At 39.8% G+C, this 19,694-nt stretch overlaps 1 protein-coding gene across 2 annotated transcripts in view; it reads left to right on the top strand.

Moving 5' to 3' along the window:
- The first annotated feature begins 796 nt into the window (after window positions 1-796).
- The window catches only part of ECT2 (epithelial cell transforming 2), a 66,015-nt gene continuing 47,117 nt past the window's right edge, over window positions 797-19,694 (top strand). The window contains exons 1-11 of one of the 2 annotated variants that reach the window (XM_006155049.3): window positions 797-1,065; window positions 8,480-8,635; window positions 9,687-9,766; window positions 9,874-9,966; window positions 12,332-12,514; window positions 14,498-14,587; window positions 15,294-15,401; window positions 17,400-17,473; window positions 18,427-18,557; window positions 18,718-18,833; window positions 18,935-18,997. In XM_006155049.3, coding sequence (XP_006155111.1) covers window positions 8,506-8,635; window positions 9,687-9,766; window positions 9,874-9,966; window positions 12,332-12,514; window positions 14,498-14,587; window positions 15,294-15,401; window positions 17,400-17,473; window positions 18,427-18,557; window positions 18,718-18,833; window positions 18,935-18,997 — 1,068 coding nt within the window. In that variant the 5' untranslated portion in view covers window positions 797-1,065; window positions 8,480-8,505. The remainder of the gene's footprint in view (window positions 1,066-8,479; window positions 8,636-9,686; window positions 9,767-9,873; window positions 9,967-12,331; window positions 12,515-14,497; window positions 14,588-15,293; window positions 15,402-17,399; window positions 17,474-18,426; window positions 18,558-18,717; window positions 18,834-18,934; window positions 18,998-19,694) is intronic. The other variant, XM_006155048.3, reaches the window with a different exon arrangement.

Genomic DNA, 19,694 nt, shown 5'->3' with positions numbered 1-19,694 from the left:
TCTGGGAAGGCACTGATTTAAACAGAAAGGATTTGCTGGCACTTCAGTTGATTTGTGGGGAAAATTCACCCAAACTTCCTTCAAGAAACGCTCTGTTTACCGAGTAAACAAGCGGTCGTCACAGAAACACCTGCTAAGGCCAGAAGCGTTTCGGAAGCGCCACCGCCACCTCGCGGCCACATCCGGGCACCTCGCTACAACTTCCCGACGTCCCGACGTCCCAGCGGTTGGGCTTATTTGAAACAGAGTCCCAGCCAATCAATGAGCGCCGGCGGGGAGGCGGGCCGAAGGCAGTGACCAATCAGCGTCCCGCCAGAGACATCAGCCTATGGGAAGAAAGTTGACATCACGCTCCAATCCGCATGGCTCTTAGAGAGAGCGGCTCGGTTTTTGAACTGGCTGTGGCGGCCACCGGCCAGGAATGGCGGCGTCCGTGAGAGTCGGAGTTGGAGCTTGACGCGGTGGAACTCTCGGGTTTTGTCTTTTTTTTTTAGCTTAGTGGTAAGTAAGGACTCTGGTATGGCGCGGGAAGGGGGAGCGGGCGAGCGTCTGCAGAGCCGGGGGCTCCTCTGCCCGCCCTCTGCTCCCGGCCCTCCCAGCGGAGCGAGGCGGGCGCGAACCCGCGGGCGCCGGGGCTGCCGGGCATCTTCGGCCTCGCGGGGTCGGAGCGCTCTCCGGAAGTGTCTGCGGGTGCAGGGGCAGCGGGAAAGGCTGGCTCTGCGCCTCCGCGGGCGGCAGCCGCAGCCCTCCCGGCTTATCAGAGTACTGCTGGTTTCCCGGTGGGGCTGTGCCTGGGCTGTTCCCTGCAGGAAGTTAACTTTGTCATATTTAAGGATAAGCCTGGCTGTCCTCTTGCCCTCCACCCACTCCCGGCCTCAGATGTCTGTGGTTGAAAGCGCAGCCTGTGGGATCAGCTGGGCTTTGATTTTCTGTTTGACGCTTTCCAACAGTGTGACTTAGGGGAAGTTGCTTAGCCTGTTTCTGGGTTTCTCCACCTGCAACGTGGGGATAATAACAGCCCCTGCCTCCTAGGATTACTGCGAAGACTAAGAGCAAGCTAAAGGGGTAAGACAGAGTCGCATATTAAACATGAGCCAAATATTAATTGTTCCTCCTAATGTTACTAATTATACTAACGACTTGTCCCCTATTGCATTTTGGTCCTTCACTCTGAAATATGATTGTTTTAAAAACATGAGTACATGGAAACCTGAAGTTAGTATTTGATTAAAGGACAGGTTTTCTCTTCGGGTTTAAAAAGGGGCATGTGTATTTAGTCAAAATCTTGAGTTTGTTTTTGGTTGGGAAGTAAGCTGGGAACACTGACCCTATTGTGTGGCTTTTGAAAGTTTCTGGAGTCGATGTCAAAATGATTGGTGTATCTCAGTTTGTTCTTCAGACTTAGATGTGACTTGTGTCATCGATTTACCATGCACCTCTTTTTGTTTATAAAGTTTCAAGCTGTTTTGCCAATAAATTGATCGTGTAAGTATTATCAGGGACAATTTTCTTATTAATTACTTGGGCTTTAAAACTTTTTTTATTTTTTTATTTTTTTAAAGTTTTTTTGCAATAGGGTGCATGTACTCACCAGAGACTGAGAGGGAAGGTGAGACCACCCTCCCCCAGGGCAATGGCCACACTGCAATCCCTTTACTCTATTGTCCTCCTGAGATTTTAGCCAGGGATGCAAACACACCCAGGTGATTTTCAAGCGACTGGGTCCAGAACTTGAACCATGTGAGAGTCCAGCGCCTTAACCACCACTCTACCTGCTGGCCCCAGTCACCTGTATTTATTTATTTTTAGAGGTTTTGTGTGTGTGTGTGTGTTTTGTTTTTGTTATAGGGTGGGTATGCTCGCTAGAGAGACAGAGAGAAAGCAAGGAATCACCCGTGGGAAGATGGCCATGCTGTAATCCTTTCTCCATTCTCCTCTCAGGGCTTTAGGCACACACACATACTTGCCCGGCCTGGCACTTGTATTTGTAATGCAATCAGAATGTTTTCTTTATTCACGATAGCACATATGTGTATGAGAGAGAGAAAAAGAGAAAGCGTGTGTGAGCGGAAGCTCCTCACACGGGGTCTGGGTATGGCAGTCCCAAGCCCCGTCCTCCAGTTCTCAGTCCTGTGGCTCTTGAGCAGCGGTGTGTGATCTTGCCTGCTTGCCTGGAGGGTTTCAGATGAACTGGACCGGGACTCAACGGCTGGCCTCATGGGATCCAGCTTCTCTTGAGATGCTCATTACTACTGCCAAGGATCTGGTCTAATCATCCGTTCTGGTGGCCTTTAAGCGGGAGGCGTAAGAAAAACATGTTAACTCAGATGGTATTTTTGATTTTTTTTTTGGAGAGGTTTTTGCTATAGGGCATGTGTACTTGCCAGAAAGAGACAGCGAGATAGAAAGCAAGAAATCACACTCCAGGGGGTATGGCCACGCTACAATCCTTCTCCATTCTCCTCTCAGGATCTTGGGCACGCACACGGACGTGCCCTGCGTGAGTTTAAGCCACTGGGTCCGGGACTCGGACCGTAGTCGACTACATGGGAGTCCAGCGACATAGCCATTACTCCATCTGCTGGCCCCGGTATTTTGATGTATTAAAATCCCTCTTCCTTCAATTCTTAAAGCAGGTTTAGTTCTTCTCTTGCCTTTGTTGGTACACATTCTTTTGTAGGGATTTGAATGAAAGCCTATTTAGAGCCTTTCCTTTTTACTGGAAGTGATTGCACGTAGGAGACTTAGATGAGCAAATAATGAAGGCTAGAGAGACTCGATTACTGGTCTAAATAAAGACTCAGTGATAGCTATTGCAGCACTCCTTTGGAGATTGACATGGATGTTTGGTAAGACAATAAGAAGTACCCACCTTGTCAGTATTGTATGATAATAGTGATTGGCACCCATCTGAAGACAGCTATTCAGTTTCATCACAACTGGATTGAAGTGGTACTGAACACATTTCACCGGTGTGGGAACTGGGGTTGAACCGGTAAGTGCAGAGCTGAGCCCAGAAGCTGAATCTCCTGACCTTTGCAATGTCTGACTGTCAAGCTGCTGAGCGTGGAGCTTGGGTCTGCTACTGTTGGGCACGTTTCCACAGTGCTCGTGTCACACCCAGGACCGATGATGCTGCGGTCCTGCTTTTCCAGTGCACAATTCGAACTGCTGAGAATATGGAGGAGGATGAAGATGTATTTGTATGTGAGGGGATTTTGAAAGTTTACCCAAAAAATATACTTAAAATGGGAGTTTATTTTTGATTTTGAACTATGCATAGACTTTTTTTATGATGCTCATTTTAAGAAAACTTTTCTTTTTTTGAGAGGTTTTTGCTATAGGGCGGTCGCATGTGCTCGCCAGACAGACAGAGATATATCTTGGGCACGCATGCACACGCACCCGGCGTGAGTTTTAAGCCGCCGGCCGCGGTCGACTATGTGGGAGTCCAGTGACATAGCCATTACGCTAACTGCTGGTTCCCTTAAGGGAAAAAAAGAAAAAAGAAAACATTTTTAAGACTACTTCATATTTACTAGTCTGAAGACATAAGAAAAGGATAAGGTAGAACAGAGCCTCTAGATAAAGGTAGGGCGTACTCTTTTTTTCTTTTTTCTTTTTTTTTTTTGAGAGGTTTTCGCTATAGGGCGTGTGCGCTTGCCAGACAGAGACAGAGAGAGACAGCGAGAAATCACCCCCCAGGGGGGATGGTCATGCTGCAATCCCTTCTCCTCCATTCTCCTCTTGGGATCTTGGGCACGCACGCACATGCGCCCGGCGTGAGTTTTAAGCCACCGGGTCCGGGACGCGAACCGAGGTCAACTACGTGGGAGTCCAGCGACATAGCCATTACGCTAACTGCTGGTTCCCATGCTAGGGCTTACTCTTTACATTTACCTGTTTTTAGAATTTACTTTAAGATAATTACCTTATATAATAGGCCCAATTTGAACCAATGAAAATCTATTGAATTTTTTCTTTATTTCCTGTTTGCCTAACTTTTGAAATTTAAACAGAGTTTTTTGTTTTTTTTTTTCATAGTTCAGAGTTATATTGGCTCTAGCTCATGCAAATTGTCTTGTCCAATCTTACAGAGAGATATTTGCAAAGTAGTATGAAATATTGGTAAGGTAACAGTTCAGTTATGCATGAGGTTCGGAGAAATCCATAGAGGACGAATCAGGAGTGGTGGATTGGGAATTGGAAGATATACTAGATGGAGAATTGAGCATTATTAAATGCAAGTAGGTGTAAAGTAAATTGTGATTCTTATTTTAAAGATGAGTACTGTATTGTCACTAGAGCATGTGAACTCAGGGTCGTGGGACAGAATAGGTAGAGTGGGACCAAATTGTAAACTTGGTGGTGAACCAGACGTAACTTATAAGGAAGGGTATCCCCAGCAGTTCTTAAGCAGGAGATGGGACTTCATTTGCTTTTAGGACCGTAATCCTGAAATCCATGAGGAGAGTGATTCTGAATAAACTGGTGATAAAGTTGTTTGGATCTGCTGTATTAGACCAAGTGGCCATCATGAGGTGGTTTTAGAGAAGAAGGGCTTAGTTCCAGAGATAAATAAGATAGGATCAGTAGAAATTTTGCAGAGGAGGAGTGAAGTAGAGGAAAGAGTAAGGAAGGGTTTCAAGTTTTTGGCTAGAATTTTTGTGGGGTAGCTGTGTGTCAATGGGGTATTGACTGAATTCAGAAAGAGAAATAGGTTGGTTTAGGGCAAAGGTGTTGAAGAGGCAGGCAGAATAATTATGATGACATTTTGTAAATTAATTTATTAATGTAACAATTGGAATGATTTTATTTCAGTACATACAGTGTGCAGTCGGTCAGGACAATGAATATGCTGGTTATCTCAGCCACTTGTGACATCATATACAGTGAGTTCTGGCCATATCCTCACTGTATTTTTAACATTAGACATTGCTCTTTCTGTCTGCAATTTCGTTTCCATTGATCACCGTCTCTCTCTTCCTGTCCCCATCGTTCTCATTCTCCGGTAGTCATTCTGCATTTCTCCGCTTCTATGAGGTCGTTTTTTCCAATTTCCACATATGAGGGAGGACATGGTTTTTTCTTTTTCTGTAACTGGCTTATTTCACTTAACATAATGTTCTTCAGACTTACCCATTTGAATTCAAATGGCTGGATTTCACCCTTTTTAATGGTTGCGTAGTATTTCATCGTGTGTGTGTGTGTGTGTTAGTGTTACAATATTTTTACCCATTTGTTGATGGACACAGGCTGCTTCCATGTCTTGACTATTGTGAGTGATGCTGTAGTGTGTTTTTATGACATACTGATTTCCTTTCCTTTGAATATATGCCTAGTAGGATTGCTAGATTATATGGCAGTTCTATTTTTATTTATTTTTGGAGAGGTTTTTGCTATAGGGTGTGTGTGCTCGCCAGAAAAACAGAGAAGACAGAGAGACAGAAAGCCAGACAGAGGGGATGGCCACCGCAATCCCTTCTCTATTCTCCTCTCCGGGATCTTGGGCATGCACACACACGCTCCTGGCATGAGTTTAAGCCACCAGGTCCGGGACTCGAACTCTGGTTAACTACATGGGAGTCCAGCGACATAGCCATTACGCCAGCTTCTGTATTTTTAGTTTCTTGAGGAATCTCCATACTGTTTTCCATAATGGCGGTATTTACATTTCCCTAACAATGTAAAAGAGTACCCTCTTCTCTGAATCCTTGCCAGCATTTGTTACTTTTTGATGATAGCTATTCTAACTAGGGAGAGATGCTATTTCCTTGTGATTTTTGATTTGCATTTTCCTAATGGTTAATGATGTCGAGCATTTCCATGTTTGTTGGCCATTTATATAGCTTCTTTTGAAAACTGTTCAGGTAATTTGACCATTTAAAAAAAGTGGGATATTTGGTTTTGTTTGCTGCTAAATTGTTTGAGTTCCTTGTATATTCTGGTTATTAATCTCTTGTCGGATAGATAGTGTGCAAACATTTTCTCTCATTCTGTGGGTTGTTTCTTCACTATTTGTTTCCTTGCTGTGCGGAAGCATCCATATTTGCTGTTGTTGCCTGTGCTTTTACGGTTTTATTCAAGAACTCTTTGACCATATCAATGTTCTGATGAGTTCCCCCCTTCTTTATTTTTATTCTTTTAGTAACTTTATAGTTTCAGGTTTTATGTCTGTAATTGGTTTGAAGTTGATTTTCGGATATGGTGAGAAATAGAGGTCTGTGTCATTCCTCTGCATTTGGATTTCTGGTCTCCCCAGTGCCATTAGTTGCCGAGTCTGCCTTTTCCCCAGTGGATGTTCTTGAGTCCTTTATCAGAAGTCAGCTGGGGGACCAGCAGTTAGCATAATGGCTATGTTACTGGACTCCCACGTAGTCGACCTTTAGATTCCTGGACCCAGTGGCTTAAACTCACGCTGGGTGCGTGTGCGTGCCCAAGATCCCGAGAGGAAAATGGAGGAGGAGGGATTGCGGCGTGACCATCCCCCCCGGGGGATGATTTCTCGCTTTCTGTCTCTCTGTCTCTATCTTTCTGGTGAGTGCATGTGCCCTATAGCAAAAACCTCACCCCCCCCCAAAAAAAAAGTCAGGTGACTGTGTACACATGGATTTATTTCTGGGTTCTCTGTTGTTGGTCTGTGTCGTTTTTCTGCCAGTACCGTGCTGTTTTTGTTACTATGGCTTTATAGGATATTTATAAATCCAGTAGTATGATGCTGAGAACTCTATTTTTTCTGCTTAAGATTGTTTTAGCTATATCAAGGTCTTTGGAGATTCCATACAAATTTTATAATTATATTTTCTATTCCTGTATCATTGGTATCTTGATAGGTACCACACTGATTTGGCAGTATAGAATTTTTCCCCTTAAAGATGATTTAATTTTATTTTTTATTATTTTAAAAATTTGCTGTAGGGCATGTGTGCTCACGAGATAGAAAGCCACCAGGTTTGAAACTCAGACTGCAGTAAGCCATGTGGGAGTCCAGTGTCTCAACCAGCATGCCATGGACTCTTCCATGCTGGGCCCTAGTATAGAAATTTTAACACTACTGATTTTTCCAATCCTTTAACATGTTTTTTTTCTTTTCTTTTTGAGAGAGTTTTTTGCTATAGGGCACGTGTGTTAGCCAGAGAGACAGAAAGCGAGAAATCCTCCCCCACCCAGGGGATGGCCACGCCACAATCCCTTCTCCTCCTTTCTCCTCCCAGGGTCTTGGGCACGCACGCACACGCACCTGGCATGAGTTTAAGCCACTGGGTCCGGGACTCGAACTGTGGTCGACTACATGGGAGTCCAGCAACATGGCCATTATGCCAACTGCTGGTCCCAAACATGGTGTTTTCTTTGCATTCAATTTGTTTTAGTTTTCACTATAGAGCTCTTTCACCTTGTTGGTTCAATTTATTCTTAGGTATTTTACTATTTGTTTGTTATTGTCAGAGGAATTGTTTTTTAAAATTTCTTATTCAGCTATTTTGTTACTGGTGTATAAAAATGCTGTTGATTTTCTTTTTCTTTTTTAAAATTCCCAGAAGGCACATATGTTCACTGGAGAGAGAAAAGCAGGGAGAGGAGAAAGCACCACTCAATGGGGCGTGGCCATGCGGCGGTCCCTTCTCCACTTTCCCATCCTTTCGGGATTTTGAGCTGGCATTTTAAAAAAAAATTTTTTTTTTTTAGAATTATTTTATTTTACTTTATTCATCTATTTGTTTGTTTATTTTTAATTTGACCAAAGAGAAAAAGTGAGAAAGCAAGCCGCCAGTTCTGGGATCTGAACCGCAGTGGGCCATGTCTGAGTCCAGTGCCCTTAACCACCATGCCGCCTGCCAGCCGAAGCGGCGTGTTTTTAAGCTACTAGGCCTGGGATTTGAAATATGGTCTGCCATGTAGATAGAATCTCACTCTTAACTGCTAGGTTATCGGTCTGGCTCAATGCCACTGACTTTTTTAATACTGATTTTGTATCCTACAACTTTACTGAATTTGCTTATTTGTTCCAAGAGTTTTCTTGTTTTGTTTTGTTTTTGTTGTGTGTTTGTGTGTGTGTGTGGAGTCTTTAGGGTTTTATGTATATAAGATAATATCTGCAAACAGGGTTGTTTGACAGATTTCCTCCTTTCCAATTTGGATACTCTTTGTTGCTTCCTCTTATTCAGTTTCTCTGGCTAGAGCATAGATTACATGTTAAGTGTTTATATATGTCAGGTAATATTCTCTGTGTTTTCAACACATTATATTAATTTTACTGTATCCCTGTGACTGAGATATTAGTATCTTTATTTTACAGAAAAGGAAGTAAGCTCAGAAGTTGAATGAGTTTGGATCAATACTAAGAAAAATGGGTTATAATAATGGCAAGAGAATTTAAGGAAAATAGGCAATAATTCTAGGTAAAAAAGTATGCTTCTGATTCTTTTACCCACAGTTATCTTTATTTCATGTGTTTTTATTTCAAATTATGTTTTTTCAGCCCACTGTAGTATAAAAGTACAAACAATGGCCGACAACAGTGTATTAATATCTGCTGCTGGGAGGACTAGCTTGGCAGACTCTTCCATTTTTGATTCTAAAGTTACTGAAACTTCCAAAGAAAACTTATTTATTGCATCTACTTCATATGTTGAAGGTAAACTCATTATCTGCTGTAAAAGCCCAAATTGCTTTTTTAATCTTAAACTTACTAATGGCTTTCTTATGATTTACTGTAATACCAGTTGTTATGGTAGAGCATAGGTATTGAGTAATTATTTGTTGACAGTCTCTTTACACTGTGTAGATTTTATGATTATCATTTGAATTAATGCTTGCAACTTTGAAAAAGGGAAAGCATCTTAATGTTGGAAATTCTTTTTCTGTATGAGGGCCATCTAGCTATAACATTTTAATTAGAATTTATTCACTTATGGCTGTTATTACTGATGAGTCGAAGAGCCATTTCTTCTATCCCTTTATGTAAACAGACCTTTCCTGAAGTTGTATCCACTGTTGGAAAGGTTGGCTATGCAAGGTTGTGAATGCTTGTATATGGGCTACTTAAGCCTTCTAAAGGGATATATGGCCCTTTTTTCATTTTTAACTGTCTGAGGATGTATGCACTTGTGAAAGAGAGAGCGAGTGCTTGCATATTCCCCCAGTCGAGCATGGTCTCACTGAAGTCCTTTTTCTTGCATTTCTCCATCCCACCAAGATTTCGGGCATACCCGTACGTATTTTTCAGGCCACCGATGCTGGGCTTTGAACTGTAGTTGTTGGCTATGTGGGATTGGGCTCCCTGTGCACAGTGCTTATTTGCTGTGCTGTAAGGTCGGCCCCCACCCCCCTGCTCTTTGTTCTCATGAGGGAGCTAGAGAGATGTTTTTGACAGCATCTTATCACACCACCGTCCTCCCACTGTACGATTGCAGGCTGGTGCCACTTTACCTTTCCTGTTCAGATTGGCTCGGGGTCTGAACTGGGCCTTTTTTGTGGCTCCACAATCACAGAGTGACACCCTACTACTTGCCCCACCATGGTGGCTGGCCAAGTATTTTTTTTTTTTAATAAACTGAGAAGTCTTTTAGAGAATGCGTGATTTCCCTTAAAGATAGGAAACATACCAAATGTAGCCAACAAAGAGATCAGGAACTACTGATTATGACACTACCTGTAAACTACTCAAACATTTTAAATTTTAACAGAAGAAATGCCTCAGATTGAAACAAGAGTGATACTGGTTCAAGAAGCTGGAAAACAAGAAGAACTTATAAAAGCCTTAAAGGTATTGAGTTTTGTTTTTTATTATTTTTTTAAGCTGTTTTTCTTCCATGAGTGTGTAAATAGTTTTCATAGATTTCTTAACCTCATACTTAAGTCTCTTTTTCACAGACTATTAAAATAATGGAAGTCCCTGTTATAAAGATAAAAGAAAGTCGTCCTGGGAAATCGGATGACAAGTTACTAAGAAGTGTGGTTAATATGGTAGGTCATCCACCCCCTTGCATGTGGCATGCTGCACTTCCCTTGACGGTAACTGGAATGGGATCTGGCACAAGGTCCACAAGACTACATGAACAGGAACGGTTTTATACACATTTAAAAATCGGGGGTTTCTGAAAGCTAAAACCATAGCACATATTTTAAATAATGCTAAATTACTTTATGAAGATGCTATTAAATTTAAATGACAGACATGTACAAAGATTTGATTATTTAAACTCTTCTTTAGTCTCATTAATTTTATATTTGGGCTAAATTCTTTCTGTACTTCCAAAGTTATAAATCACAATAACTGACAATCGTAAGGGAGTTTGTCTTAGTATATGCACTATATCTGATTTTCTAAACCAGCTATTTTAGTTTACTGGGATGACTATCACAAAATACCATTTACTGGGTAGTTTCAGGAACAGATTGACCGTCCCAGGGGCTAGAAATCCAAGGCTAAGGCGACCACGTCCCAGCTCTCTCGGTCTCTCTGCTTGGTTTGCAGATGGCTTCTTCCTTGCTGTGTCCTCACGTGGTATTTCTTCTCTGTGTGCTTCTGTCCCTGGTGTTTCTGTCTGTCTAAATTTCCTCTATAAGGACATGAGTCAGATTGGGTCAGGGCCCATCCATGTGACCTCATTTAACCTTAGCTTCTGCTTTAAAGTGATATTTCCAAGGAAGATGACAAATGTCATTTGCCATTTAGGTTAGAATATACAAAATACAAATTTTTAGGGTATGGAATTCAGCCTATTATATCAGCCTTGCAAATAAACTCAAATAATTTACCCCCACATTCAGAATTTTCTTCTAAATTCTTCTCTTCTTACACAGGAACGTTACAGGTATTTAAATATTTTTATTCTTTTTTATACATGTGTAAAGTGTTAACTATTGGTAATTGTAAGTAACTTGCCTTTTTGTATTCTACATTTGCCATACTGTAACTACCTAAATATTTTATATCTTTGTCTTGTTTCCTGCACATATATACTGGAATGATTATGTTCATCTACATCTTTTTTGTAAATTTTAAGTGCTGTCTCATGTTTTTGAAGATAGTTAATATGTGCAGGAAAAAACATGGTATTATGTTTTGACAATAAAAAGAAATAGTAAATATATTTCTAATCTATACTATTAAAATGTATGTTCTTAAAAAATATCAACATTCTGATTTTATGGAACTCAATATACATACTAGATGACTTATAGTGATTACTAAATAAATGAGAAGCTTATACCTCTAAAATATTGACCTTTAAAATTTAAGATTTTTTCTTTTAATTGTGTGAGAGATACACCAGAGAGAAAGGGGCATGGTCACTGGGGCATGGTACACCAAAATCCCTTCCCATTTCTCTATCGTTGGCATTTTGGGCGGGCAGGCACTGTGTCCCGTGTTTGTTTCAAGTCTCCAGGGCTGGATTTGAACTGCAGTTGGTCGTGTGGGATCTGGCTCCATTAACCATAGTCAGTGGGGCTGGCATAGATTTTTTGTTCATTTGGTTTTTTGCCAGAGGGCGTGTGTGCTTCCCAGTTTGAGAGAGGGAAAGGGAAAGACACCCTAATGGGGCAAGATCATGCCACCGTTCTTTTTCCTCCTTTTTCTATCCCGTCACGACTTAGGACGTGCTTGTGCGTGTGCCTGGCATGCTACTCAAACTATCGGCTGGGATCTGAATCGCAGTTGGCCATGCGGGATCTCACTCTCTGTGCACAGTGCTTAACTGCTGTGCTACAGCTCGGTCTAATAAAATCTTTTTTTAATTATTAAGAAATTTCTTTTTATAAGCATAAAATGATACATATTTATACAATATGATTTTATAGTGCAGGAGTACAATGTATAATGATCCGTTCAGGGTAATCACCATACCTATCATCTCAACCATTTGTCGTTACTCGTGTTGGGGACATTCACAATCCTCCCTTTTACTTATTACGACATACGCACCAGGTGGTGGTCATCTGTATTCTGCGTTTTTTATATTGCTGTTATTCCTCCTATCTGCTGTTTTATTTCTGTTTGTCAACATCTCTCTATACTTCTGTCATCCTTTCATATCTCCAGTAGATGCTCTTCATCCCTCTACCTCTGTGAGGCCATTTTCTTTATCAGTTGCCATATACGAAGATCTTAATGTGGATGGAGCCATGTATGTGTAAAAATGCAAATAAAAGAAATGTTCAGTATTAAGTTCAGTGTTGGTTATTGTATGATTTAACTCTTATTTGCTACAAATATAAAAATAAAATGTTAAAAATGTAGGTATTGTTTTTAGATGTTACCTAGAGTCATTAATTAATTTATACAATATATAAACTTTTATTTCTTATAACTATGAAAAAAACCAAGGACATTAAAGTACCCTCTGTAAAGATGGAATCAATGGAAGAATTCGAAGGTTTGGATTCTCCAGAGTTTGAAAATGTATTCGTAGTCATGGACTTCCAGGGTTCTGTCTTCAGTGACTTACACAAGGCCGATTGTAGAGTTATTGGACCACCGGTTATATTAAATTGCTCACAAAGAGGAGAGGTAAGAAATAATATATAGTTACTATGGTTTTTCAAGATTAATTTTTCATTAATTTTAATAAGCAAAAAATTTACTCTAAAAATCCCGTTAATTGTTGAGAATATGAAATGTTTATGATAGGAATAAGATTGGCTACTTTAATGTTATCCTTTTATTCATATTATTGTAAACTTTAGTAGTGAAAATCTAAGATCTTTGAAAGTGAAACAGTGACAGCTGTTTATATGCACACACACAGAATCTTAGTACCTATGAAGTCTTACACAATAATAGCTTAAACTAGGGTTCCAGAAATGTATACACATTCATAACTTTTAGTCTCCTCCACACAGATTAGGTATCACTCTTCTGTTTTGCTATATAATTTAAAATTAGGGAAATTACTTTAGCTTTTTGTTTTTAAATAGCACATGGGTATGAGTGGTCATAGCTCCTATTTAGTTTTTAAAAAACGTTTTTTAAAGAATTGTTTTATTTACCTTTACTTACTCACTTCTTACACCAGAGAGTGACAGAGAGAGAGAGAGAGAGAGAGAGAAAGCTGCCAGGTCTTGAACTCTAACTTGAACCGTGGTTGGCCATGTGGGAGTCCAGCACCCTTAACCACCATGCTACATATTTTTTAGCTTATTTATTATTATTATTATTTTGCTATGGGACACATCTGTTTTTTGGGGAAAGATGGGTAGGGAGGAGTGAGAAATCACTCCCAGTGGAGGGGGATGGCTACACTGTACTCTTTACTTCTCTATTCTTCTGTCAGGATTTTGGGCATACATACACAAGTGCTTGGTGTGTTTTTCAAGCCATTGGGTTCAGGACCCAAGCAGTACAGTCAGCCATGTGGGGTCCAGCCACCTCAACCACCACTTCGCTGGCTGGCCCCCAATTCTTTTGTTTTTTTAACTATATTTTATACTTTTTTCTAAAAGTGACGGAGAGAGAGAGAGAAACAGGGAGGCAGCATTCACAGTAAGGTCTTGACACTGCGATCCATCCCTCGCTTAAACCGGCCCCTAATCATAGGCTTGTGTTTGACAGACGTGCTCAGAGAAGTCTCTGGATGCTCACCTGGCCTGTCCTCACGTGGGTTAGCCTCACAGAGCATCATGTGCCACTTGTGCCATTGTCCAGCCCTGTTTTGCCATTCCTAAGCCTGCCATATCCATGTAAAATTGCTTGTCATTCCTTCTATCATTATGCTCATAATAAGTACATCCTAATCTTTATTTCTAAAACGTTTGATTCAGAGGTGTTGCTTTCAAAAATCAAACTTTCACAGATCCAAATTGTAAAGAATCTTCTTACATAATAGTGCAAATCAAATATAATCATTTGTTTTTCCCAACCATCTTCTCTTGCTCTCGTGTGTGTCTGTAAAACCATTGGGTAGATCATTTACTGAATATCTTTGGTTTTTAGCTTACATTGAAATTATATTTGATTCAAGTATATGTAAAAATTAGTATTATGTTTAATTTGTTGATAGTAATGGTTAAGTTACATGTATCAAATATTATTTGAGAATCTTGGGACTTTTTTATTATGAAAATTGAAATCTTTATTATTTTTTTGTAGTGTTTTGAAAAATGTTAGTAGGTCTTTGATTGTGAAAATTGATTGGGTAGGAAATATCTTTTTTGTTTGTTTTTTTACGTTTTTGCCACAGAGCCCTTGTGCTCACTGGAGAGAGACAGAGACAGTGAGGGAAAGTGAGAAAGCACCTTCGAGGAGGAATGGCCAGGCTGCTATCCCTTCTCCATGTTACTTTTGGGATTTGGGGCACATCCACACATGCACTCAGCATGATTTTAAAGCTGTTAGATCCAGGACTCGAACCATGGTTGGTCATGTGGGAGTGCAGTGCATTAACCACCACACCACCTGCTGGCCTTGAGACGGAATACCTTTAGCTTGAGAAATCAGTGTACCATTTCCTACTAAAAGGAAAACTCACAGATTTGAAATTGTTGTATCCTTCAGGCTTTGCCATTTTCATGTCGCCCGCTGTATTGTACGAGTATGGTGAATCTAGTACTGTGCTTTACCGGGTTCAGGAAGAAGGACGAGCTAGTAAGTATTATAACACAAATTCTACTCAAGGGGCTTCTTTCCATCAAAATAGACTTAAATTGGCTTTCCTTTTTGGTCTCATGGTTTTATTTTTAAAATATTGAAAGAGAAAATACTAGGGCTATACCAGGTTTTAAATTTTGTGAAGAAAAATTCTGAAGAGCCTTGTAAGGAAACATGTTTTGTCTAGGATGACTGGCGTATGAATTAACAGATGCTATCTTGTTGTTAAGTATCATATTGGCCACTTGGTTATTTGAAGTTTTTTGTTTATACGTGCAGTTTTTTGTATATAAGTTTGCCTTAAGGTATTCTGATTACCCTAGATAATTCATTGAGTTTATTTTCTTTGGTTCCTAATATTTTGTATGTTGGAGCTAATGGATATTAATTTTGTGGACTGAATCTTGATGTCCTATAACTTGGTGTTAAAACAATTATTTTTACGCAGTGTGGTATTTAAAAAAGAAGCAATGTACTTAGGCAGTATGAAAGCTAGTTTAATTAACTTAGTTTCCTGTGATCTTCCTAAGCTTACTTGTGCAAGTTTGCCTGTGCTAGTGAGTAAGCTAATCTTTTCTTATCTTTATAAAACTCTTTATCTATATCTTAAAAATAAAAAGTATTTAGTAAATGTTAAATGAATTCTAAGCATAATTTTAAATTTTTAATCATAAAGTCATTGTTGCTTAATTCTTCTTTTGAGGTCAGGTTGGTGACATTGGTCCATCACATGGGTGGAGTTATTCGAAAAGACTTTAATTCAAAAGTTACACATTTGGTCGCAAATTGTACACAAGGAGAAAAATTCAGGGTATGTAAATTTGGATATTTTTGTGTATTTCATTATAGTAGTATTTGGGGGTGGATTTAATAATATTTTCCTCGTCTATTTTTTTCTGCAGTTTATTGAAGATCACAAGTTGAGTTTTTGCTATGAGTATATTTAGTAAAATTTTAAATCATAGGAGTGTGATCCCTTGGGGTGTTTTTTCCTTTGCTCATGATAGAGCGTTTGTGCGCTCACGTGAGAGTGTGTGTGAGAGAGAGCACACCCCGCAGGGTCACGCCTGGTTCTCGTCCCTGTAGTCTCCACCCCGTCAGAGCTTGGGCTCTTGTGCGTGTTCCTGGCAGGGATCAGACCATGGTCCTCAAGTCGGATGTGACTTCTCTGGAGCAGAGCATTGGAGTGCAATGCCATGGTGCTGGCCTGACCCCTAGGTTTTACGAGGGCAGTAGACGTTGAACTAGGTACTGAAAGATCGCAGATTTCTGAGGGTTGGTAGATGTATTACACTGGATGGGTGAGTAGTATTAGCAAAGGTTATTACGATCATTGGTAAATGAGAGTCAGGTAATGTGGGAGCAGATATTTTATACTCTTAAGTTTAAGTGGCCATGTAAGAACAGAGCTCAGTTCTTATAAAATAGTTCTAAGATTTGACTCGAGAAAATTGTAAAACAGGAGACAGTACTCGTATTAGAATTGAAACCTCAGTTTAAGATTGTAGTTGAAGCCCACCATGGCGGCACAGGGGGTCGGGGCACCACGGTGTATGCTGGAACTAGAACAGAGGGCTCTGAGTCTGGGTCTCGGGTTGCCCTGGGCACATTGTGTGCTGGTGACCCTGGAAGGTCGAGGGGAGAACACGTCTTGGTGAGATCGTATGGAAGGTCCTCCCTGTCTCTTGGTTATGAAGTGAATCAATAAATCTTTCTTTTCTTTCTTTCTTTCTTTTTTTTAAGAAAAGGACTTTAGTTGAGTATCCTAGCAAGAGTTTATCATTTGTTCTTACCCTCCTCTCAGTGTGTTTATGTAGCAAATAGTAGTTTTAGGGTACTATTGAATTTACCTTAAACTTTCCATCTGATAGCTACAGTTTTAGTGACTTAGGTGTTTTCTCCTGTAGTGCTGTCTTAGGGGTCAGTACCAAGGAAATAAACATGAAGAAAGGAGAAACAGAAATTTCACTAAAATGCACTTACCAGCTTCAGAGATCTAGTGGGTCGTTGGAAAATTCATGACATGTATTTTCTAGGTTTTTATATGCAAAAAATGCATCACGACTTTTTCGACGACCCGATATTTACTTAAATTAAAATAATGAAACAATTTGGACACCATGGAACTCATTTTAAAGTTATTTTAACCTAATTTATAGGATTGAAACAGAGGTTTATTTGTTTTTAGGTTTTTGTCATAGGGCATGTGCACTTGTCAGAAATGAGAGAGACAGAGAGATTCAGAGAGAGGGAAATTGAGAAGTCACTCCTAAGGGGGGATGGCCGCACTGCAGTTCCTTCTCATTCTCTTAGGATTTTGGGCATTGATGCACATGTGTCCAGCATAATTTCCTTTATTATTTATTTATTTATTTTTTTAAGAATTGTTTTATTTAACTTTATTCATTTATTTATTTATTTTAATTTGACCAGAGAGGGACAGAATGAGAAAAAGAGGGAGGGAAAATGAGAAAGCAAGTTGCCAGGTCTGGGATTTGGACCACAGTCAGCTGTGAGTGCCCTTAACTACCATACCGCCTGCCGGCCCTCTCTCAGCATGATTTTCAAGCCTTTAGGTCCAAGGCTTGGACCATGGTTGGCCTTGTGTGAGTCCAGCATCCTAACCACTATCTTCCCTTCTGGCCCCTGAAAAACAGTTTTTTCTGTTAATTTTTCTTTATATTTTGTTATAAGGCAGATGAATGGTGATCTAAAACTATACAAAAAGTGTATATATAATTGCGTAGAACTTTTTAAAATGCGGGTGTTTAAGGTGAAAATACATTATAATTAGTATTTGTAATTGTAGGTTGCTGTGAGCCTAGGTACTCCAATTATGAAGCCAGAATGGATTTATAAAGCTTGGGAAAGACGGAATGAACAGTAAGTGTTCGAAATCCAATAATTATGTGAATTAAACATACTGTGTTTTAAAAATAAGTTCACGAGTGAAAAAAACTAAACTCATATAGTATAAAAACTGAATTCAATCTTTGGGTAGCCTAGGGAATAAAATCTAGAAAGAACAAAATTATAAGAAGAATTGTTGAAAATTGAAAGACATTTGTGATATCTTTGGATTGTACCTTGTGAATATATGTTTTTTTAATTGCCAGAGAGCTGTACTTTTTTGACAGAGATGGGGGGTGGGGAGGGACGTACCCCACAGTTGGCATAGTCATGCCCCAGTCCCTTCTCCATCCTGTCAGAATTTTGGGTCTCCACTTCTGCCTGGGAGAGTCATAGTAACCCCCTTCCAGTCTTTGTCTCATTTCCACTACACTAAGTGTTCGCAGCCATGCGAGATTGCGTATTTCATCTACTGATCTGTACTTTCTTATGCACCTGTAGTAGTAGTGGGTTGCGGAACAGTCAGATGTATTTTTCTGTTTTTCCATGCAAAATGTGTCATGACTTTTCCAAAAGCCCAGTATTTAGAACAAATAAAAATGATAACGCAGGAGTTGCATTGTGTTGTGGTGTGTTTGGTGCCTTCTGGTTCTCACCTAATGTATGCTTTTTGTGTGGATAGAATTACGTTGTTCCAGTGTGGTGTCACGTGATAGCTACTGAAAACAAAGCACATATCCTACGGTGTCTCCATGCAGCCACACCGCCTTCGAGCTCCTCGCTCATCGAACAGTTCGCTCAGTGACCTAGTCGTGAGAGCAGAACTGTCATTAAGTGAGGAGTACCGGATTTTAAGACCAGATTTATGCACTTTCAACAACTATATTATGCTAAGACCTTGAAATTACTGTAGACTCATAGACTGATATACCTAATTATTTGTATTTAAGTTAAACTGATTTTAGAGGTTTATATTTTGGTTTTAGGGATTTCTGTGCAGCAGATGATGATTTTAGAAATGAATTTAAAGTTCCTCCATTTCAAGATTGTGTTCTAAGTTTCCTGGGATTTTCAGATGAAGAGAAAACTAATATGGAAGAAATGACTAAAATGCAAGGTAAAATTTAACATAATTTAAATGTTATATATCATTCCCCAGACCTGCCCAGTACTTACTGTGTTCTTATACAATCGAAATCTCTTCCTGGATCACTTTAAGCCTTGGATCAGGGGACCGGTAGTCTGACTGACTCGTGCTCGTTTGCGCTCCTCTGTAGGAGGTGACTATTTACCAGTTGGCGATGAAAGGTGCACTCACCTCGTGGTTGAGGAGAACATAGTAAAAGAACTTCCGTTTGAACCTTTGAAGAGACTTTATGTTGTCAAGCAAGAGGCAAGTCATTACAGAATGAGATTAGTTTTTTAAAATATTACTAGTAACTCCTGGTAAGGTACATTTAAACTCCTAATTAAAGTGTTTTTTCTCTCACCTAGTGGTTCTGGGGAAGCATTCAAATGGATGCCCGAGCTGGAGAAACTATGTATTTATATGAAAAGGTATGCTTTTTTGCCCCTTAGTCATTTGTTCTGATGAACTTAATTATATGAAACCAACATTTTTCTATCCAAAAGGCTTAGAGAACAGGGTATAATAGCATACATCTTTTATGCCATGTTTAGGTGTCTCAGAATAATTAAACAATTGGTTATTGAGTAACGATATTCATAGTCTATGTAGATTTAAGTGGAACTGTTCAATATAATGAATAATCGTTTAATTTACTATGTATTGCTCTGTGCTAATTCTTAGTGATTCTGTTATGAACAATAACATCCCTGTCTTTAGAAACTTAGAACCTTAATGGAAAGTTAGATTTGTAAACAGTAGTGGTGTAGAGTGACGTGTTTGTTCCACAGTTGAGTAATGTGTACTGGGAAGCCTCACTCCGATGCAGCAAGACTGGAAGGGCGAACATCGAGTGGTGACTTAGGCTTGCTGGGTGAGGACGTGCACGTTAGAACAGCACGTGGGAGAGGCTGTGCGAGCTCGAGCATGTACTAAAACAGCAGGTGGCTTAGGGTGGCTTTTAAAAAAGGCCGACAGATAAAGCATAACAGGTAGAATCAAGAAGTTTTTCATGTGGAGAAGTTGGAAGTTTTTTAAAAAGAGTTATTTATTTAATTTTGTTTATCATCATCATCATTATTTTAGGGCTTTTTTTTTTTTTTTTTTTTTTTTTTTTTTTTATGGGTC

The sequence above is a fragment of the Tupaia chinensis genome, unplaced genomic scaffold (assembly GCF_000334495.1).
Source record: "Tupaia chinensis unplaced genomic scaffold, TupChi_1.0 Scaffold000430_1, whole genome shotgun sequence".
NCBI classification, from domain to species: Eukaryota; Metazoa; Chordata; class Mammalia; order Scandentia; family Tupaiidae; genus Tupaia; species Tupaia belangeri.
The sequence above is the reverse complement of the archived record's forward strand: the minus strand, read 5'-3'. Positions and strand labels throughout refer to the sequence as shown.